The following is a 20,958-nucleotide window of genomic DNA, read 5'->3' on the forward strand; positions in this document are numbered from 1 at the left end:
AGTACTTGTGGTCTATTGGCTGAGGGTGACCAGATTAACCCTAAAGCGCTGTTTAACCATTTACTGTAAAAGTGATTGTCTATACCATCTGGTAAGCTGCTGATCTATTTTGCAATTTTCACCAGGGTTTTCTTAACCTCCCTGGCGGTATGATTATTTCAGATTTTTGGTGCTGAAAGCGGTACCATTTTTTTGCATGGAAATATGTATTTTTTTTATTGTAGGCTGTAATTTTTAGGAAAAACTCACTGAAATCTGTCCGAACAAGAGTCTAGTAAACATCCCGGGTATGATAAAATTTGAAACACAAAATCATAAATTATAATTTAATAAATAATCATAAAAATAATATAAAAATAATAAAAAATTTAATTCAATAATATAATCAAACCAAAAACACTGAAATGTGAAATAGAGCGCCAAGTTCGCACATTGCTGAGCTCAGTCGCAAAATCGTTTTCAGTTTCTGATGACGAATTTCCCCCACGAATCATTATCACTCAATTCTGTAAGTGGTTCTGATTTACTATCGCTGTTCTCTAGCTGATCTAAACCGCTTTTGACCTAAAGGGACACTTTTTGGACGCCATGGACATTTCTCAGTTTCCAGGCAGAAAGAACAGACAAAATGCAGGCAGGGCGCAGGACAAAGCACTAGGGACAATATGTATGTGAAATTGGTTGAAACAGCAATGTTTTACTGTGTAAAATGAAAAAAAAAAAAAATGACATTTTTTAAAATTTTTAAATTTCCCGCCGCCGCCGGCGGCGGCGCCCGTACGTCCCGACGTCACAGGGACAGGACACAGAAGCCGGATGCCGGCATCGGCCGGAGGAGATGGCCGGGGACGCTGCAGGGGACACATCGTGGGAGCGCAGGGTAAGGTAAGTGAAGAACACATGCCGGAGCAGCGCCGCATGGTATTCCCGAGTGTAGCTCGGGGTTACCGCTTTTGGTACTGAAATGTTACCCCGAGCTACACTCGGGAATACCGCCAAGGAGGTTAATGCATGGGCACTCCTGGGCACTGCCCAAGGGCCCCAGGAACATGTGGTCCTATGATAATCTTGCATTACATCATAGTTGACAAACTGTCCCGGATTTGCCTGGACAGTCACACTTTTTACTAAGCTGTCCTGTGATGGCCGTGTCCCTGTACTGTGCCCTCCTGATACACTTTAATTCTTGAGAGTAGGTGCGTAAATTGGGGCAGGCTAGTAGGGGGCCCCGCTGCATTACTTTGCCCAGGGGCCCATGATGCTTTTAAGATGACCCTGCTATTTACTGGTGGATAAGGCAACAGTGTATGCACTGGGTGACTGTAAGAAGACTTTTCAACACTGCAAAATTTCTTGAGGAGTTATCTTCTCGGTCTTGCTAGACGTATATATATATTTTTTGTTAATATTAAGCAGTAAACACCTTACACTATTGGACACATTCTGGGACTATATTGTTCACATTGAACGCTATTTTTTTGCATGTTCATCTCTTTGATTTATGTATTTATTTATATTGTATACTTTGGGGGCTAGTGCTGTACTGTTATGTATTATTGTTTGCTTGGGGTTAGTATCAGGAGCTTATTTAGTGTCAGCAACTGATTGTACCTAAGCCTAGAGTTTCTTGTTTTATAATGTATTCTATTGTTCAGTCTACTTTAATGCACTTAAAGTGAACCTATCAGCCATTTTAAAGTTTTAAAAAACCCTGATTCGGGAAAGATTTATTTAAAGGACACTGAGAAAACCATGTAGATGACCTTTTGTCCTACAACTGTTAGTTGTTATTGCTGTCATTCTTATCCATTAGGGTTGATTTACTATAGAAATAGTGTGCACTTGGCTAAGTGAATGTTCTGTGCTGTGTGGCAGATTTGCATCATTTTCTGAAATGGGTGGGCAGAAATAAAAATCTATTGGTGGGTTAAACCCTTTCATAGCTGTATTTTATCTGTGTGTTAAGCTGTTTGGAATTTTTTTTTTTTTTTAATTAAAAAAGGATGTTACAAAAGCTAACATCCCCGTGCTCTACAAAAGTTTCTTTTACAGCAAATATTTTAATTTTTACACCCTTTTTATAGTTTATTTTCAGGATGTTCCATTGTAAGCAATAAAGCTTATAAATCCATCCTTCGATCACTATAGACTTCATATAGCCATTAAAAAGAAAATAAAAGCTGACATTTTACAAAATACAGTGTTTTTCAAAACTCTTCTATAGTTAAACCTGCATAATTTTGTGGCCAGGCAACCTCTGTACCTTTAATCTAATAAAATCTTCTCCATGTACCAAAATAACATAATGCATTCAGTTTCATCTTCCTGGCTTGTGTTTTGTGTTCCTATTTTCCATTAATTAAGGCTTTAGTACTGTGTGTCCAGGATCATAGTGGTGAGATGCAAGTGATAGGAACATCACACTGTGCAGACTAAATGAGTCCAAAACATGATAGATACCTTTTGAGCAAACATCCATCCTTCCAGCCAATATATAACAACTGTGCTATTACACAGAGGCCACAAGAAAACATTAACCTGTATCTAAAGCCATTTTTTACATTTTTGATAGTTGTTACTGAAACAAATGTCTTTTTTGGAAGATTACATTTGGAAGATTATTCATGTTCCAGTGACAATGAATGTTGGATCTTTTCTCACTTTGAGTCCTGGTGACAGTGTTCATCAGTATTAATAAGCTTGGGTTCAGGCTTGGGTTAAGCCTGAACCCAAGTTAATCCAAGTTAGCAATAATTGCTGGGCCATAGGGAAATATTAGGCTAATGTCACGAGCATCCTCACCTCTAAACATGCAACTGCTGGATGAGAATGTCTCTTCTGCAGCTAACAATGCTAGCTTTGGAGTTTGGACCGAATCCAAGCTCATCCCTAGTTATCAGGACCAATAAAGAGGGTGAAACTCCAAAACAGAGACACAGACAGCAATAAAAAACTAGCAGAGGTTTTAACCCTTCCCCAATTTATCCAGAATGAGAAAAAATAAATAGCTTAAGATACATTTTAAGGGAACATGTATACCTGTATGCGTCCTCTGGTGGGCCTTTAAGTGAGAACTCTTCGTGTAGACCTTCCTGCAGCCATTAAACTGGCACCGGTGAACTCTCTTCTTATTTTCAGGTGAGGCTTCTCCTGCATTTCCCGACTGTTCATTGTCACTTAGCCCACATTTTGATGTAATGGCAGTTGACGAGGATTCCATGGCCTTTCCAGAGCTCAAAGATGCCTTTTTTGCAACCAGTTTTAATGTCACAGTTCCATCCAAAGCAGTGAGGGACTGTGGGGTTTTGACAAGGTGCCGGCTGAGTTCTGGGGAAGATGGTGGTGTTAGGGATGTAACGGCATTAAGCTGTGCCTGGTTTACTGATGTGTAACACTCTGTAGAGGAGCTTGCAGGCTGTAGGCTTACACAGGTCTCTGACAAAAGTTTGTCTTGTGATAGTAAAATATCTATACTAGGGCGCTTCTCGTATGTGCTGATGTCCACAGGAATTATAATTGGATCTAGTTTACGGGAACAACCATCTGTACCTTGAGGAATGGAGCTGTTTAAGAAACAGTCTAAATCCTCCCCAAATGCTTCTGATATCTTCTTTGGTTCGGTCTGTAAATACCGTTCCAGCTCCAGGCAGGTCTATGGAAAGAACAAAAGGAAGACTTCACTAACACAGTAATTCTGACAGAAAATAATTACATTCCATGTCACCAAATAACCCAACCATCAACGACGTTTCATGGGCCATCCTATATTACACAGCAAAACAGTAAAGTGACTGTATCTGTAAGGAAATTAAAATGTATCACTTTTAACACAAACATTTTTGGTAGTTCAGAAGCAGTGTAAGCCTTTCCCATTTTACGGTCTATTCATCAGTGCACTGCAGTAACATGCGCATGTTACTGCAATAGGTATGCTTGTTGGTGTGATGTGGTGCAACGTATGCTGAATGGCACCCCAACACACCATTCCAGTGCACCTATGTAGTAGCAAACTTCAAAGTGGGGGTAACACATTACTGTGCATTACAGTGCACCGTGCTGCCGAAAGTGCACTTTTTGGTGTGTTATGTCTTTAAAGAGCACACTTAAATTAATGGGCTGCCTTAATGCAACACATTAATCTACTATATAATGAGCATTAAAAAGTGTGTGTTAGGCACACAGATGTATCTTGCTGGTGCATGTAATTGAAATTAGAGTGATTGATTCACCTGCAGCGAATGTTTGCTGAATGTCAGATTCACTTTCTAAATACACTCCATTACAGAAATTTTTTGGAAAGGCAAATGAAAATTGTGAGGTTGATGTGTTAAAACAAGAGAAAAGCCGTTGACAATAGCAATAACAATCAGGTTTCAACTTTATGGAAGAATCAAACACGAATTCTGATTGGTTGTAACAATTACTTCATTACATTCAGTGCTATGATATCATTGCATTCAACTAGATTAGGGGTCCCTAAACTATGGCCCATGAGCCAAATCCAGCTGCAAAACTCTATCTGGTCCGCAGCTAGGGTTAGTGGCCTCTCACACAAGGTCTCAAAGAGGTCCTTTAGGTCAGTCTATAGTCTCAATTAATTCACAACAACCACAACTCTCCTCCCTTCCATTCTCCAGCACAGGTTCCCCTATCTGTGCTGTCATTGTACTGTCATCGGTTGTTAAGACTGCCATCATCCTAATGACCAATCATGTTGTCCCCCTTACATCAGAGACCCCCTTACATGAGAGCCCCCATCAGAGCCCCCCTTATATCCAGGTCCTGATCAGAGTTACCCTTACGTGAGAGTCCCCATCATAAGGGAGCATTCTAATGCTATAAAGTTTATTTGAAATTTCTTTGCTTTGTTTTACTCAAGTTCTTACTCTTGTTCTAAATCATATCATGTTGATTACGAAAAAAGTTCAAGGTAAAATATATTAATTTCAACTTCATTCATTCATTTATAAAACTGATTTTGTTTCTGCCCAAAAATATTTGTAAAATATACAATGTGGCCTTCATATAGAAAATTTTGGAGACCCCTGAACTAGATCATACAATTTTGTAAAAGTAAATATAAATAGATAGGAAACTCTGTCATATGTACAGTGAACCTGAAGTTTCCTCCTGGCCCTAACACAAGTGGACTTGCTGGTGAAGCTAATGCAGCTTCTGTATTCATGAATCAGGTTCTACTGTGATGTGCATATACTTTGAAATGTTCACTGAGAAGCAGAGCTTCTCTGGAAATTATTAGAAAATGTTGGCATCTGTAATAAACATCCTACTTTATGCAGCCTCTGTAGTTCTCTGGAACAGTCTCATTCCGAATGTTTATTTTAAAAATTGTAGAGTAAAATGTGGTCATCACTCCAAGGCCTTCTTCCATTTTAGAGCATATTAGACATCAAAGTACTTACAGCATTACTGTAGAAGTAATTTCCAACAAACCCTAACTTGGTGTAAAACTTTTATTTTATATTAGAACTATTTTTATTTTTATATCATAACTATGTTTACATGGATAAATGTTAGCTTCAAGTTATACTGAAAAGCCTTTAAAAATGTTAAATTTGATCATGTGACAATGTGTCCCGCATAATAAAGAAACTGCAACCAGTGACAATTCTCATGATAATCATATCCATATGCCACAATGCATACAATATGTTAGACTAACATGTCGGGGAGCCTGATGCAGTTATCTGTATAGAGCTTTCCTCTTCTGTTTGTCAATACTAGAGCCAGCCTATTCCATGGTTTAATATTACATGTCTTTCCTTAAACCTGAACTCCAGTCAGATATTAAAAAAATGAAAGCACTTATTCATCTGTTAAAAAAAAAATCATACATGGAGAGATTACGTGCGGTTAGGGATGGGTGTGCACCATTGGACACAAACTGGCTGCTTTCAGAAGCGCACATCCATCACTAGCCCCAGGTTATTGCGCCATGTACAATTATATACCAACCCTCGCAGGCAGTCATGGTCAGTGTCAGCCTGTAATTGTACAGGCTTCCTGTCTGCGGCAGATTGGAAACATCTGAACATACCTGCCAAACGCTGACTTAGGCAGTGTAAGGACCTAATCAGACATGTGCACGAGTTCCTATAAAACTAGTATAAGTGATTGAATTTGACTTGATTTAGGTATTTTGTAATCCTCCTGGACAGGTGTCCCACATTCACCTTTATCAATAACTAACGTGTTGACAGGAGGAGAGAGCAGAAAGATCACCTCATCAGTCTATTGCTTCTCCTTTACTAATATCACTCACTATCAACTGGAGACAGGGTGATTACCTAACTGTGTTGCCTAACTGCAGCAGAGAAACTGCCATAAACAGAGGACTCCCCATATACATATAACTGTGTATTTAGCTGTTTGCCTAAAGCTGAACTAAAAAAAAAAAAATAAGATAGATAGATAGATAGATAGATAGATAGATAGATAGATAGATAGATGGCTATACATTTCTGTCTTCATAAAGGGTGTAAAGGGCCCACGGGTTATGCCTCTCATCCCATCCTTCAGCAGAATCCATGCATAGTTCCCAACTGTCCCTCATTTAAGAATGGGGGTATACCCACGCACAAAGGGCCAGTGGAAAAGACATATTATCTAATCTATAGTTAGGATTTTTGTAAACAAAAAAGGATCCTATATGTGTCAATTTTGCTAAAGATAGAGGTCAAACCAACATTGCTATTTTTCCTCCAAATCTTATCAGAGAAAGAAAAGCTATCTTCTCCTAAATGTTATAAACATCTGCATAAGGAGAGCATGTATGTCAATAACTCAAGACTGATTTAAAATGCATCTATAGGGAATAAAAAAAATTCCCACAAATCTTATACAAGATGAAAAGACAATCTTATGCTAAATGCAATGGACACCAACATGGAGAAGGAGAACAAGTATATTGATATCTCCAACCTGGTGTAAAGTACATCTGTGGGAAATAAATGATTTTCCCACCAGTTGCTAATAATGCCTTTTAATATATATATTGACCTTCCACATTGTGTTTGGCATGTGTATAATCTGATAGAAATAATTTACAGCCAATACAAAGCAATGGATATGGTCACCTTTAACTAATGCATTTAAGTCTGTCACAATTGGAACAGGTAACATGTCCCTACTAAAGACTCATACTACCAGTCTATTGCTAATAGGGAAAGGGGAATGGTCTTCTAGCTCTAAATGCTGAAACCTGTAAGCCACCCATACATATAGCTAATATTGTCTCATTCCAAAATTGACCATGCATAAATTAGCATCAAAATGCAATTATATTATCCCTATTAACATCCAGGATCTAGGTACAATTGTTTGATCCCAATCCTCTATTCCATATATAATTCAAAAATAAGTGCTAAAATAGGTGCTCAAAAAAACAAAAACAAAACAAAGCTGAATCAAACTCAACATGTTTCGCTCCTATGATGGAGCTTCATCGGGAGTAATAAATCATAATCTAACTGTGCACCCAACAGTGTGAACAAGCAAAAAAACACATGGTTCAAAAAATGGCTGGCATGTGTAGGTCTTCTATATATAATATCCAGGGACCAAAATGGCCACCGTGTCCATTGATGTGATTGAGTCATCATGCTAGGTCCGTGCATCATGATGTCATTAGGCACTGACGTCGTGCATGTGCTATACTGCACAACAGCGCGATCTTGTGGAGAAGGAGAAAACCACCAAGCACCTAAATAGAATACTCTGCCTTCTCATACTGACCAGGATGAACATGTACACACATATAACTATGCGATCCCATAAAGGGGAAGGTTATTGTATATTTAACACAGATATTCAAACCCATGCTCTTCCTTCACATTTCCTATGCCACGAGCAGAGTCGTCTATCAATGACACTTGACATAATTTATCAAAACTCAATGTGTATATCCAATACAGATGTGCTATAATCAGGAAATATAAAGTACAATGAGATATCCTTATAGAGTCCATATCCCAAATATCAGCTATATCTGTATCACATATACAAATGGTCCTATTTGCACTAATATGCAACTTGGATATATTAGAAGCATACCAATTACCACATATTCTGCCATATCTCAACCACAATATCAGGTAACCACATATACAGTATATATATATACACAAAACATATATACACAAAGAAGCATTCAAACATATGTCAACACATCAATGTCAACTAATTTGGCTTGTTGCACTGCCCAAAAAGATAGATATTCTGATTTACCATTATGTTTTTCCCAGATATGCCTGGCTATTGGTCTGTCTTTCTTCAAAATGCTGTCATTCACATGTTCCAGTACCTGCTTCTAAATTGGCAGATCGTTTTTCCAACATACAAATAAGGGCAAGGACATTTAGCCACATAAACTACACCTTCGTGCTCTATTGTGGTCTAGAGTTATAGAACTTGTCAAAGAAAGAAAAGGCATCGTTTAACTCTTTTGCTGCCAGAGCAGTTTTTGCATTTTTTTGCACACACATATAAAAAATCATTTTAGGCCTGAAGATTACGCAACCCCCCCAAATATTGTATATTTTCTGAAAGCAGATACCCTAGAGAATAAAATAGCTGTAGTTCAGATTTTTTATGTCACACGATATTACTGCAGGAAAATAATAGGAAACACAATATCTCCGTAAAAAACACACTAAAGTTTTTAATAGGGAACATATAGCTGAGAAGCCACATAGATATATGAAGAGGTAGGAAAAAGAACTTCAGTGTTCAACTTTTTTAAAGTGTTTGCAGGCGATATGGGATTCTGCTGCCAAGTCCTCTAGCTGTGTTGTATACAAAGAAAATATATATAAGGTGTTGATGCATTGGTATAAGACTCCCGTGGTACTCCATGCAATTAGCCCAAGTTTATCTGATAGATGCTGGAGATGTGTGGATGGAGTGAGTACACTGTCACACATCTTTTGGTTCTGCCTGAGGATCGTGGGATATTGGGTTATGGTTCAAAGGGTATTGAAACAAGTACTTAATGTTGCCCTGCCCCTAGACCCACTTCATTATCTTCTGGGTTTACCCTTTAGGGGTATTCCCAAACCATCTAAACTGTTAAGACTACAAATTTTGACATCTGCTAGAAGGGTGATACTGCATTTTTGGAAGTCAGTAGGTACACCATCACAAGACCATCTCATAGGAGCGATCTCTGAAATAAGGGAAATGCAATATCTTACAGCCGTAGTGGGTGAGCATTTTGGTATTTTCCACTCCATTTGTGGGACTTGGGATCATTCCCCTTTTGGTAAATCCACTTCATCCCCTCCTTTATCATCTCATCTCATATAGTCTGGATTCTATATTATACAGTAAGGAACAGAAGTATTTGAACACCCTGCGATTTTGTAAGTTCTCCCACTTAGAAATCATGGAGAACTACAGGGAACATTTCACCTCTGTAATTGCAAACAAAGGCTTCTGTACCAAATATTAACACTGATTTTCTCAGGTGTTCAAATACTTATGTTCAGCAGTGCAAGACAAATAAATTCTTTAAAAATCATACAATGTGATTTCCTGAATTTTTTTTTAATTCTGTCTCTCAAAGTGGAAATGCACCTACAATGTGAATTTCAGACCCCTCCATGATTTCTAAGTGGGAGAACTTGCAAAATCGCAGGGTGTTCAAATACTTCTGTTCCTCACTGTATATATATCATGCCTTTGACTAATATTGCAATTTACTGAAGTCTGAAGATATGCAGGCTTATAACGTTTCATGATTTTAAAGAATACTGAATGACATGCTGTTTATATATGTTCATGCTTTTCTTGACCTTGTTTATTTCTGAGCCGATGATAGACTTCTGTCATTGTGATGTTTATACACGTTGTGTTTCTGCTGAAATTGTGTACTGTTTTAAAATTTGGGCTTTGGCCCTTAATGAAAATGTACAATTAAAAAAAAAAAAAAACTAAAGTGACTTGTAAGGAAAACAAACACAATACATTACGCACATTTTTGGTAAAATATAAAAGACAAGGTTGCGCCAAGTAAATAGATACCCAACATGCACAACATCAATTTTGTGTGCACTTATCAAAATGGCAACAAACTTTAGTACCCTATATTTTTTATAGGCGACCCTTCAAAAGCCCCTATAGGTCATCAGTTTAGTGTTGCAGAGGAGGTTTTGTATGGCGATATGTAACATGTGTATCGCCATCTATGTTTTCATGTGTAGGCACCCCAAAGCATGCATTTACGTTTGTATATGTTTTAGGGAGAATGTTATGTGCTTGGGTGTAACTTTACTTTTTTGCAAAAAAATTTTTTTCTCAACTTTATGTAACTATATTTTCATCACATAGGGGGGCACAAAGTCCCCTATGTGATCATTTTTGATGACAAGTTCTCTTGAGACATGCAGGGTCTAAAAGACCCTGTCGTATTGCAATGCATCTCTGCCCAGCAATTCTAGACATGGAAAGTGACAGTTGTGACCCAAAAGTGATGTTCGTCTGCTCTCTTCTTTCCCCTCCACCTTTCAGCACCCGCCATGGCGCTCCCTGGGCCCACAGATGGGCAAGCAGTGCCTGGATACAATCCCGGTGGCTGCAGAAACTGGATTGTGTATAGAGCCCCCTGCTGTCGGGTCCGTATGATGTATGGACTTGGCAGCGAAAGGCTTAAATACCAAAACTATTCTACAAAGCTAAACCTTTAACCCATCCTCCAAATTCTAAAGCCAGCAACTGTATACAATGTATCCAGAAAATATTGACAGTGCTTAACTTTTGCCACATTTTGTTATGTTAAAGCCTTATTCCAAAATGGATTAAATTCATTTTTTCCTTAATATTCTACAAACAATACCCCATAATGACGACATGAAAGAAGTTAATTTTGAAATCTTTGCAATGTATTAAAAATAAAAACAAAAAAAAAACATGTACACAAGTATTCACAGTCTTTTCCATGACACTGAAAATTGAGCTCTGGTGCATCCTTGAGATGTTTCCACAACATGATTGGAGTCCACCTGTGGGAAATTCAGTTGATTGGACATGATTAGGAAAGGGATAACCTGTCTATATAAGGTCCCACAGTTAACAGTGCATGTCAGAGCACAAACCAAGCCATGAAGTCCAAGGAATTGTCCGTAGACCTCAGAGACAGGATCGTATCAAGGCACAGATCTAAGGAACGGTACAAAAAAATTTCTTTAAAGGTCCCAATGAGCACAGTGGCCTCCATCATCCATAAGTGGAAGAGGTTTGGAACCACCATGAATCTTCCTAGAGCAGGCTGACTGGCCAAAATGAGCGATCGAGAGAGAAGGGCCTTAGCCAGGGAGGTAACGAAGCACCCGATGTTCACTCTGAAAGAGCTCCAGCATTTCTCTAAGGAGAGAGGAGAACCTTCCAGAAGAACAACCATCTCTGCAGCTCTCCACCATTCAGGCCTGTATAATGGAGTAGCCAGACGGAAGCCACTCCGCAGTAAAAGGTAAATGGCAGCCCACCTGGAGTTTGCCAAAAGGCACCCGAGGGACTCTCAGATCATGAGAAACAAAACTCTCTGGACTGATGAAACAAGCCTTGAAAACAGGCGCCGCTCACCACCTGGCCAATAATATCCCTACAGTGAAGCATGGTGGTGGTAGCATCATGTGGTGGGCATGTTTTTTAGCGGCAGGAACTGGGAGACTAGTCAGGATCAAAGGAAAGATGAATGCAGCAATGTACAGAGACATACTTGATGAAAACCTGTTCCAGTGCGCTATGGACCTTGGCGACGGTTCATCTTTCAACAGGACAATGACCCTAAGCACACAGCCCACATAACAAAGGAGTGGCTATGGGCCAACTCTGTGAATGTCCTGAAGAGGCCCAGCCAGAGCCCAGACTGGAACCCGATTGGGGTGATCTAAAAATGGCTGTGCACCGACTCTCCCAATCCAACTGATGGAGCTTGAGAGGTACTGCAAAGAAGAATGGGAGAAATTGCCCATAAATAGGTGAGCCAAACTTGTAGCATCATACTCAAAACGTCTTAAGGCTGTAATTGGTGCTAAAGGGGCTTCAACAAAGTATTGAGCAAAGGCTGTGAATACTTATGTACATGTGTTTTATTTTTAGTTTTTTATTTTTAATAAATTGCAAAGATTTCAAAATGAACTTCTTTCATGCTGTCATTACGGGGTATTGTTTATAGAATGTTGAGGAAAAAAATTTATGTAATCAATTTTAGAATAAGGATGTAACATAACAAAATGTGGTAAAAGTTAAGCGCTGTGAATACTTTCTGGATGCACTGTAGATGGATAGAAATTCAGCTGGTTCAGCAGAAACCAGACAAATTTCGATCCATCTATGGGCAGGCTGGTTGTATTGAAGTTGTTCTATTGATCGACTTCAGCTCAACCAGCCTGCTGAGTTTATTTTGTTCGATCACTGAATCAATAGCAGTAATCCTATTTCAATGTCGGGGAAACCTCCCGCTGTCAAAATACAATAGCTCTATGGGAGGGATTAAATTGAGCAATTTTTTTTCCTTCAACCCATGGCTAAAGGAAAGCAAATTGCTCAAAGCGGAACTTCACTCTCTCAACCAACATAGACTATTGTTAATCCTTATGCTGCTATTAGTAAATAGACAGAAAAGTATATTGTATATGCATGTTTTAATTTTTCTACATTTCTTCAGTTACTTCCTGGTTTTCAGGCCTAAGCAAATTATGTCATACATCCCAAAAGTCTTCAGAAGGGGAGGAGGGGTTTTCTCAACTAGGCACACCCTTCTGCCTGCCTGCCTAAGCTAAGGGCAAATGGATTCCAGGAAGTAAAAGCTGCATGGATCATCTGCCCTTACTCAAGATGGCCAATGCCAGAAATGCTAAGAGGGTGATTTTCAAATTGATTTCTCAGCAAAATAAAGCACGGAGACATGGGTGGATGGGTGAGTTTTTTTAAAATATTAAAAATGAATTAAATAGGGTGTATGTGTAATCCCGCTTTAATGTATACCAACCTTTTTTTTTTTAACAGCAAGTATGAAGGGGAATTAGTAGAAAAAGGGACTTGTGGGTTTACCCAATTATTTTCTGCGTATTAATTTCTTAGGACCTGCGTAATTGGGGGTGTGGCAGGGTGTTCCAATGGGTTTTATCCAAGTTGTAGGTGGTAGGTGATAGATTCTGTCAGGGTCTAGGGCTGCTACCTTTCTGATAACAACAATGGGCACGTTACCGCAGGTATCACTTGGGTGATTGGAGAGGAGAACCCGGTGTCTAGAAAAATGTCTCACTTGATGATTTTTATAGTTGTTTATTGAAGATGTTGTATACTTTTCAATAAACAACTATATAAATCATCACGTGAGACATTTTCTGAACACGGCGCTCCTCTCCAATCACCCAACTCTTTCCCATCTCAGACAGTTAAGAGGTACTGTATGTGTATGGCACAAGCTGTAGAAGTTTGCAGAAAATATTGATCTTTCCCTGCTATAAACACGTGCTAAGTTACTGTAGGCTCACTGTCTACATATACTAATCTTACCAAAATATTAATAACAAAGCCCTGTAACACATATCAAAGAAGCAACATTTAAAAGGATGGTGATTCCTCACCGAGTACCTCTGATCACGGAAGAAAGAACATGAGCTGTTAGATTTCCTGACACTAACAAACATGTCCGCATAGTATAAAGGTAATTGATGTGTAAAATGGTTTGTGCTCCACTTGCTCCTCACAAACTGCAAATGCTCCTGCCTAGAACCAAACACTCTCCAGCCACTTCCCCGAGCAGAAAGTCATTTTGTCCTGGGTAACATTGCGAGTACACTGTTAAATACGTTTTACGGCATTTAGAATTCGGTTGTCATTCTCTCTTTAGCTCTAAGATGTTAAGAGCTCACAGCATCTGTTTGCCAGTATACAATAAATGGCAAAAAAAAAAAATGCAGCAAGGCATTCCAGGAATATCTGAAAGTCTGTGATAACATTCATTCTCTTCCCATTTCTTTTTACTAGCCTGTAACAACTTCTCAGTGGAATTCAGACAACAGCACCATGAATACCAATTTATCTAACACACTTTCTCAATACACCGTATATATATATATAAATATATATATATATATATATATACATATAAAAAAGCTACTTTTCCTTACTTTTATTGACAAACGGAGCTGGATTAGGGGTTTGCATGAAGCTATACCGTGAGAAATTAACATGTTATTAACTTAAGGTAATGGTTAGCAGACTGACAATAACAGCTTTTATAAAACATAATGGATGCCTAGAGACAATGAAAAATGTAGATATATTTCCTCTGAGTTTAAGCGCTTTGGAAAATAAGCTATTTCGTGGTTATTAAAATGGTTGCCCTGGGCCAGTCTAATATGATGGAGATTTAGCAGCTGACATAGTGAGAACTGAAATTTTAATGAATTGCCATGTGAAAACTACTCCGTAATATTCTTGTAACTGAAATCCAAGCTGAAAAAAAGGTGTCATGACAGATTATGTTGACACGCTCACATACAATGCTAAAAACCTCCAGAAAAAAGGAAAAAGGTCACAATAACAAATCCGGCCATAAACATTCTCCACTTCAAAGCAATTTTATTGATGACTATCCCAAGCACCATTATAAATGGAGATTATTTTCAGAGGGTTTAGTTGCAGATATTGTACGGTTGGTTTAGAATAGGTAATAGAAAGCACTTCAGAGTGAATCCCCCTAGAAATTCAAACCTTTTTAGAATATAATGTGAGTGCTCCTGTAAATGGCTGCACTACTGGGCCAATTTACTAAAGAAGTTGAAGATCTTCACACAATAAATTTTAATAAAATTATCTAATCGTATGCAGATGAAATAGATAAACAGGAATTTGTGCCTCGAATAATTGGATAACTGAATAGACTAGTAATGTAATTTATTGTTTGAAGATTCTCAGTTCTTTTAGTAAATCAACCTCAGCATGTCTGTGCTTTATAAATATGAGAAATAAATAATTCCTATATCCCAGCAGCCCAGCCGTGTTCCCATTTGTTTTTAAACAGCTGTTATTATTATTATTCAAGATTTATTTAGCGTCAACAGTTTGCGCAGCGTTTTATAACATGAGGACAGACAGCATAGTTACAATGCAATTCAATACAGTAGGAATCATAAGGCCCTGCTCATTACAGCCTACAATCTAAAAAGGGAGGATCAAGTGAAACAGAAGGTAATAACTGGTGGATGAGCTGATGGAGAAAGTGGAAATACAGTTGTTAGGTGGAGGTGGGATAAGGAGAAAAAGGGTCTTCAGGGGTCATCTAAGTGGACAGAGTAGGAGATAGCAAGACAGATTAGGGAGTTCCATAGGATGGGAGAGGCTGAGGGAACGTCCTGGAGGTGAGCATGGGAGGAGATGAAGGGTGGGGGGGGAGATTTACTAAAACTGGAGCACACAGAATCTGGTGCTTCTGTGCATAGTAACCAAACCGCTTCTAACTTCAGCTTGTTCAATTCATTTTTGACAATGAAACCTAGAAGCTGATTGGTTACATTGCACAGATGCAACAGATTCTGTGTGCTCTAATTTGAGTAAATCTTCCCCATAGAAAACAACTGTTTTCTGTGTTCCTTGTTCACACTGCAACACAGCCTGGAAGTACAATGCAGTGAGCTGCAATAAAATGCAGATATGCTGCATTTCACTGCAGTGCACAGGAAGGCTCCAGATGTCACTGCACAGCAGCGCAATGCACAACCATGAATGATGTATCACTTTGTACACTTAAAATAAAATGTACAAAAAAAGAAAAAAGGGAACTGTGTGCTGCACTGAAATGCACATCAAACTGCCTCCTCACAGTGTCTCACTGCAGCTGAAACTGACAGCTGCCCTGTCACTAAAATGGGCAGTGTGAACTGGTCCTTACAACTTGTTAGCAAAAAAGATAATAAAAATGCATAAAGTATGGAATTCTAAGTTTTTATCCAGTTTGCCCAAAAGTGATTTTTCAGTTACGTGTAAAATCTGATGGGTTAAGAAGAAGTATCAATTTTTTTAAATATTTATTAAATCTCCCAGGAGACCAAGTGCATGTGGTCCCCTTGTGCATTAAAGATCAATCTTTTACCTCTGTCTGTGCTGTACTGTAGCTTCATCCCAAGCCAATGGACAATTTATAGGTGTTCTTATGAGGTAGCTACAGTCCGCATCAGAGTTACCACCCTCTCTATAAGATGTCCCCTGTGACCAGCCACACAGTGCTGACTATTGTTTAAAGTGGAACCAAGGCAGCTTACACTCACCTTTCCTCTAAAAGTCCTGTCTATCGCCAGTGCTGGCATCTTCTTTTGTGTGCCAGTTTTTGTCCATCTACATTGGCCAGGGTAGAATGACATTACTCCTGCTCATGAGCAGGAAGCAGTCATTTTGACATGCAGGGAACAGGTCAGCCACATGCCAGGGATGCTGTGGACAGGCAGGTAAGTGCATTTTATTGGAGAGGAGAGATTGCTTGTCTCTTCTGCAATAAAATAATTTGCCGGCTCACAGTGAACAGTTTTAGTTCTGCTATAACAAATTCAATAGTAAACAATCAGTCAGTACTATCAAGTTGTGTGATCTATCTGCCAGTGCAGCACATGTTTGCTAGCAGTCGCAGATTTGTCACAAATCTACTCAGTTCTATTGAATATATAAATTAACAGTCAGTGCTGGGAACTGTGTGATAGAACTGTGGCTGCTAGTAAATGTACACTGCACTGGCAGATCTTTTACACAGACCTGCAGTGCTGACTTATTGTTTAATAATGAATTTGTGAATGAACAGTCAGCACTGCAGTGCTGTGTGAAAGATGAGCTGGAGCTGCTTATAAATATGCCCTGACTTGTTTGTGGATGGAGCTGACCCCAACCCCTGGTGTGCCTAATGGCGACGCTTGTTTTCAGCATGTGCCTGATGCCAGAGATGAGCGATGTCAGTCCTCATTAAGTATTCCTCTCCTTGCTAACATTGTGGTCAGACATTGGTGGAGGGAAGAGGACAAGATTTCAAGCTAGCAAGGAGACACTGCTCAGCAACCACAGGTAGGAGTGGAACAAGACCATGTGCTGTATGCACTTGGTTCTCTGGTGGATTTAATAAAGATTTAAAACACGAACTGATACTTCTTCTTTAATGACTTGCTGGCAGCCATTAAGCCAGCCCCATAGATGAGTTCGTTTTTTTTTTGTTCAACTAGTAAAGTCAGTAAAAACGGACTTGATTATCCCCATGCACACATTTGATGTGGATGCGGGAATCCAAAATAAGATAGCCTATATTTATTCTATATAGGCTATAACCTGCAGTGCTGATCCATGTATTTAGTTTGTAGGGAAGTCTCCCTGTTGTCAGAATACAATAGCTCAGCAGGAAGACTTCCCCACTATCTGAACACACTGATCAGCGAGCGGCTAAAGTCTGATAGGGTGTTTAAACAGATGTCAATCGGTAGATCAACTTCTGTACAACCTCCTTGCCCACAAATGGATCATAATTTTGCCAGTCCCTGCTGAACCAGCAGAACTTCCATCCGTGTATGGCCACCTTAAGTTTCCTTGAACTAGTTCCTGACTCTATCCTTGCCAATATTACTTTTTCCATCATTCTGCTACAATAGGAAGCCCCTCCACCTGTTGTAGTAATTGCCACAATAAGTAGACAGAAGAATTTAAGAGCAAAAAATCTCCCCATCATAGACCTTTTAGTGACTCTATCACTAGAGGGTCACTTGTAATTAAAGTCCAGCCTGTGAAAGACGAGCATGTAGACTTTACTTTCTGGTGGCCTGTGCCGTCTTCATGTTTCTGTATACATATAAGCATGAAAGGGCCTTATCTCTCTACCGCTCGCTCTCTGAGACTATATCAAGTAAAGGGCCCTAGTTTCCTGCACAATTTTACCCCATCCAAAGCTTTTAATCTACATCTTCTGAATCCCAGCTCTCTTGGGCCCTCTTATGCGTTGCTAATCCATCTCTTTTTTTGGTCTTTGCATGCACCGCAGATCACCAGATTGCTCAAGCAGTTTAATGCAAAAGCTGTTACTATGGCATTCTGTACACAGGGAAGAGAAATTTTACTGCACAAGAAAGACTTTTACTGCAGGTGTTTCTTCTAATATGTATGAGAGTGCATTTACATCACAATACGGTCTTTGCTTAGACCGTGATTCAACATTACATGATAGGTTTCAAATTGCTTCAGAGATTTGTTCTGTTCAAAGGTTTTGAACCTTTCATATATGTTTTACACATTCAATACATGTAATAAAATTAAAAGAAAAATGATATGCATAATGCAGACGAAAATACCTTTTGCCATGCACTGTCAGCCATTTTGCGCAGACAGTTTGTGGAGGTCAAATCCCCTGTCTGCCTTTGCTGTGTAATGCACAATCTGACAAAATGAAGCTGAAAGTAAATGACATTTTCTGTGCTTCAGTTTAGCACCAATACTCCCCCTGGCTTTGCTGAGTATATATTGTCCCTTAAATGAACTTTAATACTTGTCAGTCTCATAGCCGGGAAAAAAATCATAAAACATAAGTATCACAGAAACATCCCATTGCCATGTATATAAATATACCATGCTGACTTTCTTAATTCATCTTTTTTTTTTCTCTAATCCATTATGAATAGATGCTATTATGTTCATGGTGAAGGTTTGTGCAGATCAACAGTAACCTAAGTGCAATTAGAATTTGAATTGATGCTACTTGAGGATAACAGCGGGCTGTTAAGCTCCTGTGTTTAATGGTGTTTCCTGTAAGTGCTATTCATGCCATGATGCATATTACAAATGGATATCTGTATCAGTTAAAAAAAAAAAAAGAACACTCTTCAATGTGGGAGCGTGTCAGTCTTGTCGTTGGTGACAGCTAGGGCGGATACGGACAGTTGGAGCTGACCTTTGCCCAAGAAAGAGCATTGAGACATCCAACAAACTGCAAGATGGGCAGGATTCACAAACGCTAAAAGAAAAGAGAACATTGCGCTGAAAAAAGTTGCTTCACTCAGGGAACAGAAAACCTTTGTTATAATAGAGTTGCATATTACTGGAACTGCTACTTAAGAGAGAAGATATAAAGTAAAGTGCCTGTAATATAGAGCCATAAAATGCAGGCAGTAGGCAGGCCTTGTAAATGGTGTAGTAAATTAGACTTCTACAACACATAGGGCCATATTTAGATGATACTATTTTATTATTATAGTTTAAACTCTTGAAATGACTATAGTAATTGTGCATCTGATAAGCATATTGTAATTAACTCAACATCCCCTTCCATAGTTTATTTTCTACAAAAATAAAAATAAAGTGGACATTTGATGAAGATGCAACATACAGTGTGAGCATATATCAATACACAGACTGTAACAGCTTAATGCATAGTATGTGTGTGAATGCCTGTATACATATAATATATACATATGTACAATCTGTAATGAGTTCCAAAAGCTCATTTAGCCCTTCATGTCAAAAAACTGAATGAAAACAAATAACCACTGAATGGCATTTCAGATATGGATGGGGTTACAATCCATGGGTCATGAGTTTACAATACATGAGGTAACAATACTTTCAGATCCCAATAAAGTATGCACTTTTAGAGGTTATCTTAGTAATGGGGTCAAGTTAATGGTTAGGAAGAAAAATACCTAACAAAAGACACTTTATATTTACCTGTCCTGCCATCCACGTGGCATCTTCATTATCTTGCAGGGCAAAGCTGCCCACAGAATCTTCATATACGACACCTTCACTGTTTAGCATGGCTCCATCCACTGGCCCCTACACCACCACAGAACAGAGTCGTGATACTGTGGGAATGGTGGATCCACAGCACAGTTATATATTGGCTTGGCAATGTGTGATTATCAGCATCAATACTTCTGGCACTCATAAAAGTGAGTATGTAATTTTAGAGGTTAATTTCAAGAAAAGGGAGAAGGTTCAAATTTAAATTAGGGTCAGGAGATAAGGGTTAAGGTTTTTGATTTTTGGGGCATATGTTGAGTGATTGTTTAGTTTTGTAGGTTTAAGTGTTAATTTCAAGTGTTAGCTTTGTTAAAAGTGTTTGTAAGCCTCTGATATGAAAAATGAACAAAGCACTTCCTTCTATAGTGTGTAGTAGCATTAATACAAAGCAGCAAGTCTGATTTCTCTCTGATCTCTCCTTTCTCTGCTACCATGATAGAACTATAAGCCGACAAAACAGCCTCCCGGAAAACAGACAGCTCCCCCTGCAACACACAGGAGGTGACTCTGCCTCAGCTCTGTATGTTTTCCTACAAGCCTGTGTACAGAGGGGTGTGTCACTTCCCTCCACTCAGCTATCAGATTACAGGCAGCTCAGTGCTCTAGCTCTGAAGTGTGTGATATCAGATTTCTGCCCTCTGCTATATACAGCTGAGAAAAATCCTTTGATCTGTGTATTTTAGAAGGCTCTACAGGAGAGGTCGCTACAGATGAACAGGTACAACCTATGTAAGAGAATTTGTTTTATATATGTTTATCACCTGAGGCTAGTCACTTCACAGGGTATACCTGAATATAAGGGTTTACAACCACTTTAAGTTTTAGGGATGGAATTGCTTTCAAGGGGTTTGGATTACTTTTTAGGCTATTTAAGATTAAAGTGTGCTGTTACTTTATTTTTAGTTTTGGATAGAATATTAAAAAGCTTAAAGCCCTGTCCATTTTTTTTCTGCTTGTTTATTTATTTTAGTTTATTTTTTTATTATTTTTTTTTTGTGGACTTTTTTTGTGATTTTCCTCTAGCAGCTTCTAGCGTTCTTGCCACGTTTCACCTGTTCAAGGCTAAAAAAAAGCTAATTGGACTTTGATATACTTTAAAAGCTCATTGTCTGGTTAGAGTTAGTTTGGGTTCTGTTATGGCGTAGGGATTGGCACACATTTTGGTTTCAA

The 20,958-nt window shown here is 38.8% G+C and overlaps 1 protein-coding gene across 1 annotated transcript in view; it reads right to left on the bottom strand.

Moving 5' to 3' along the window:
* Window positions 1-20,958, bottom strand: part of KLF7 (KLF transcription factor 7) — a 215,671-nt gene that overhangs the window by 80,208 nt on the left and 114,505 nt on the right. Inside the window, exon 2 of the mRNA XM_089671169.1 lies at window positions 3,040-3,652. Within this exon, the coding sequence (XP_089527295.1) occupies window positions 3,040-3,652 (613 nt within the window). The remainder of the gene's footprint in view (window positions 1-3,039; window positions 3,653-20,958) is intronic.

Source organism: Staurois parvus, unplaced genomic scaffold (genome assembly GCF_062004578.1).
Source record: "Staurois parvus isolate SC_StPar_1 unplaced genomic scaffold, SC_StPar_1.0 ptg000011l, whole genome shotgun sequence".
NCBI lineage: Eukaryota > Metazoa > Chordata > Amphibia > Anura > Ranidae > Staurois > Staurois parvus.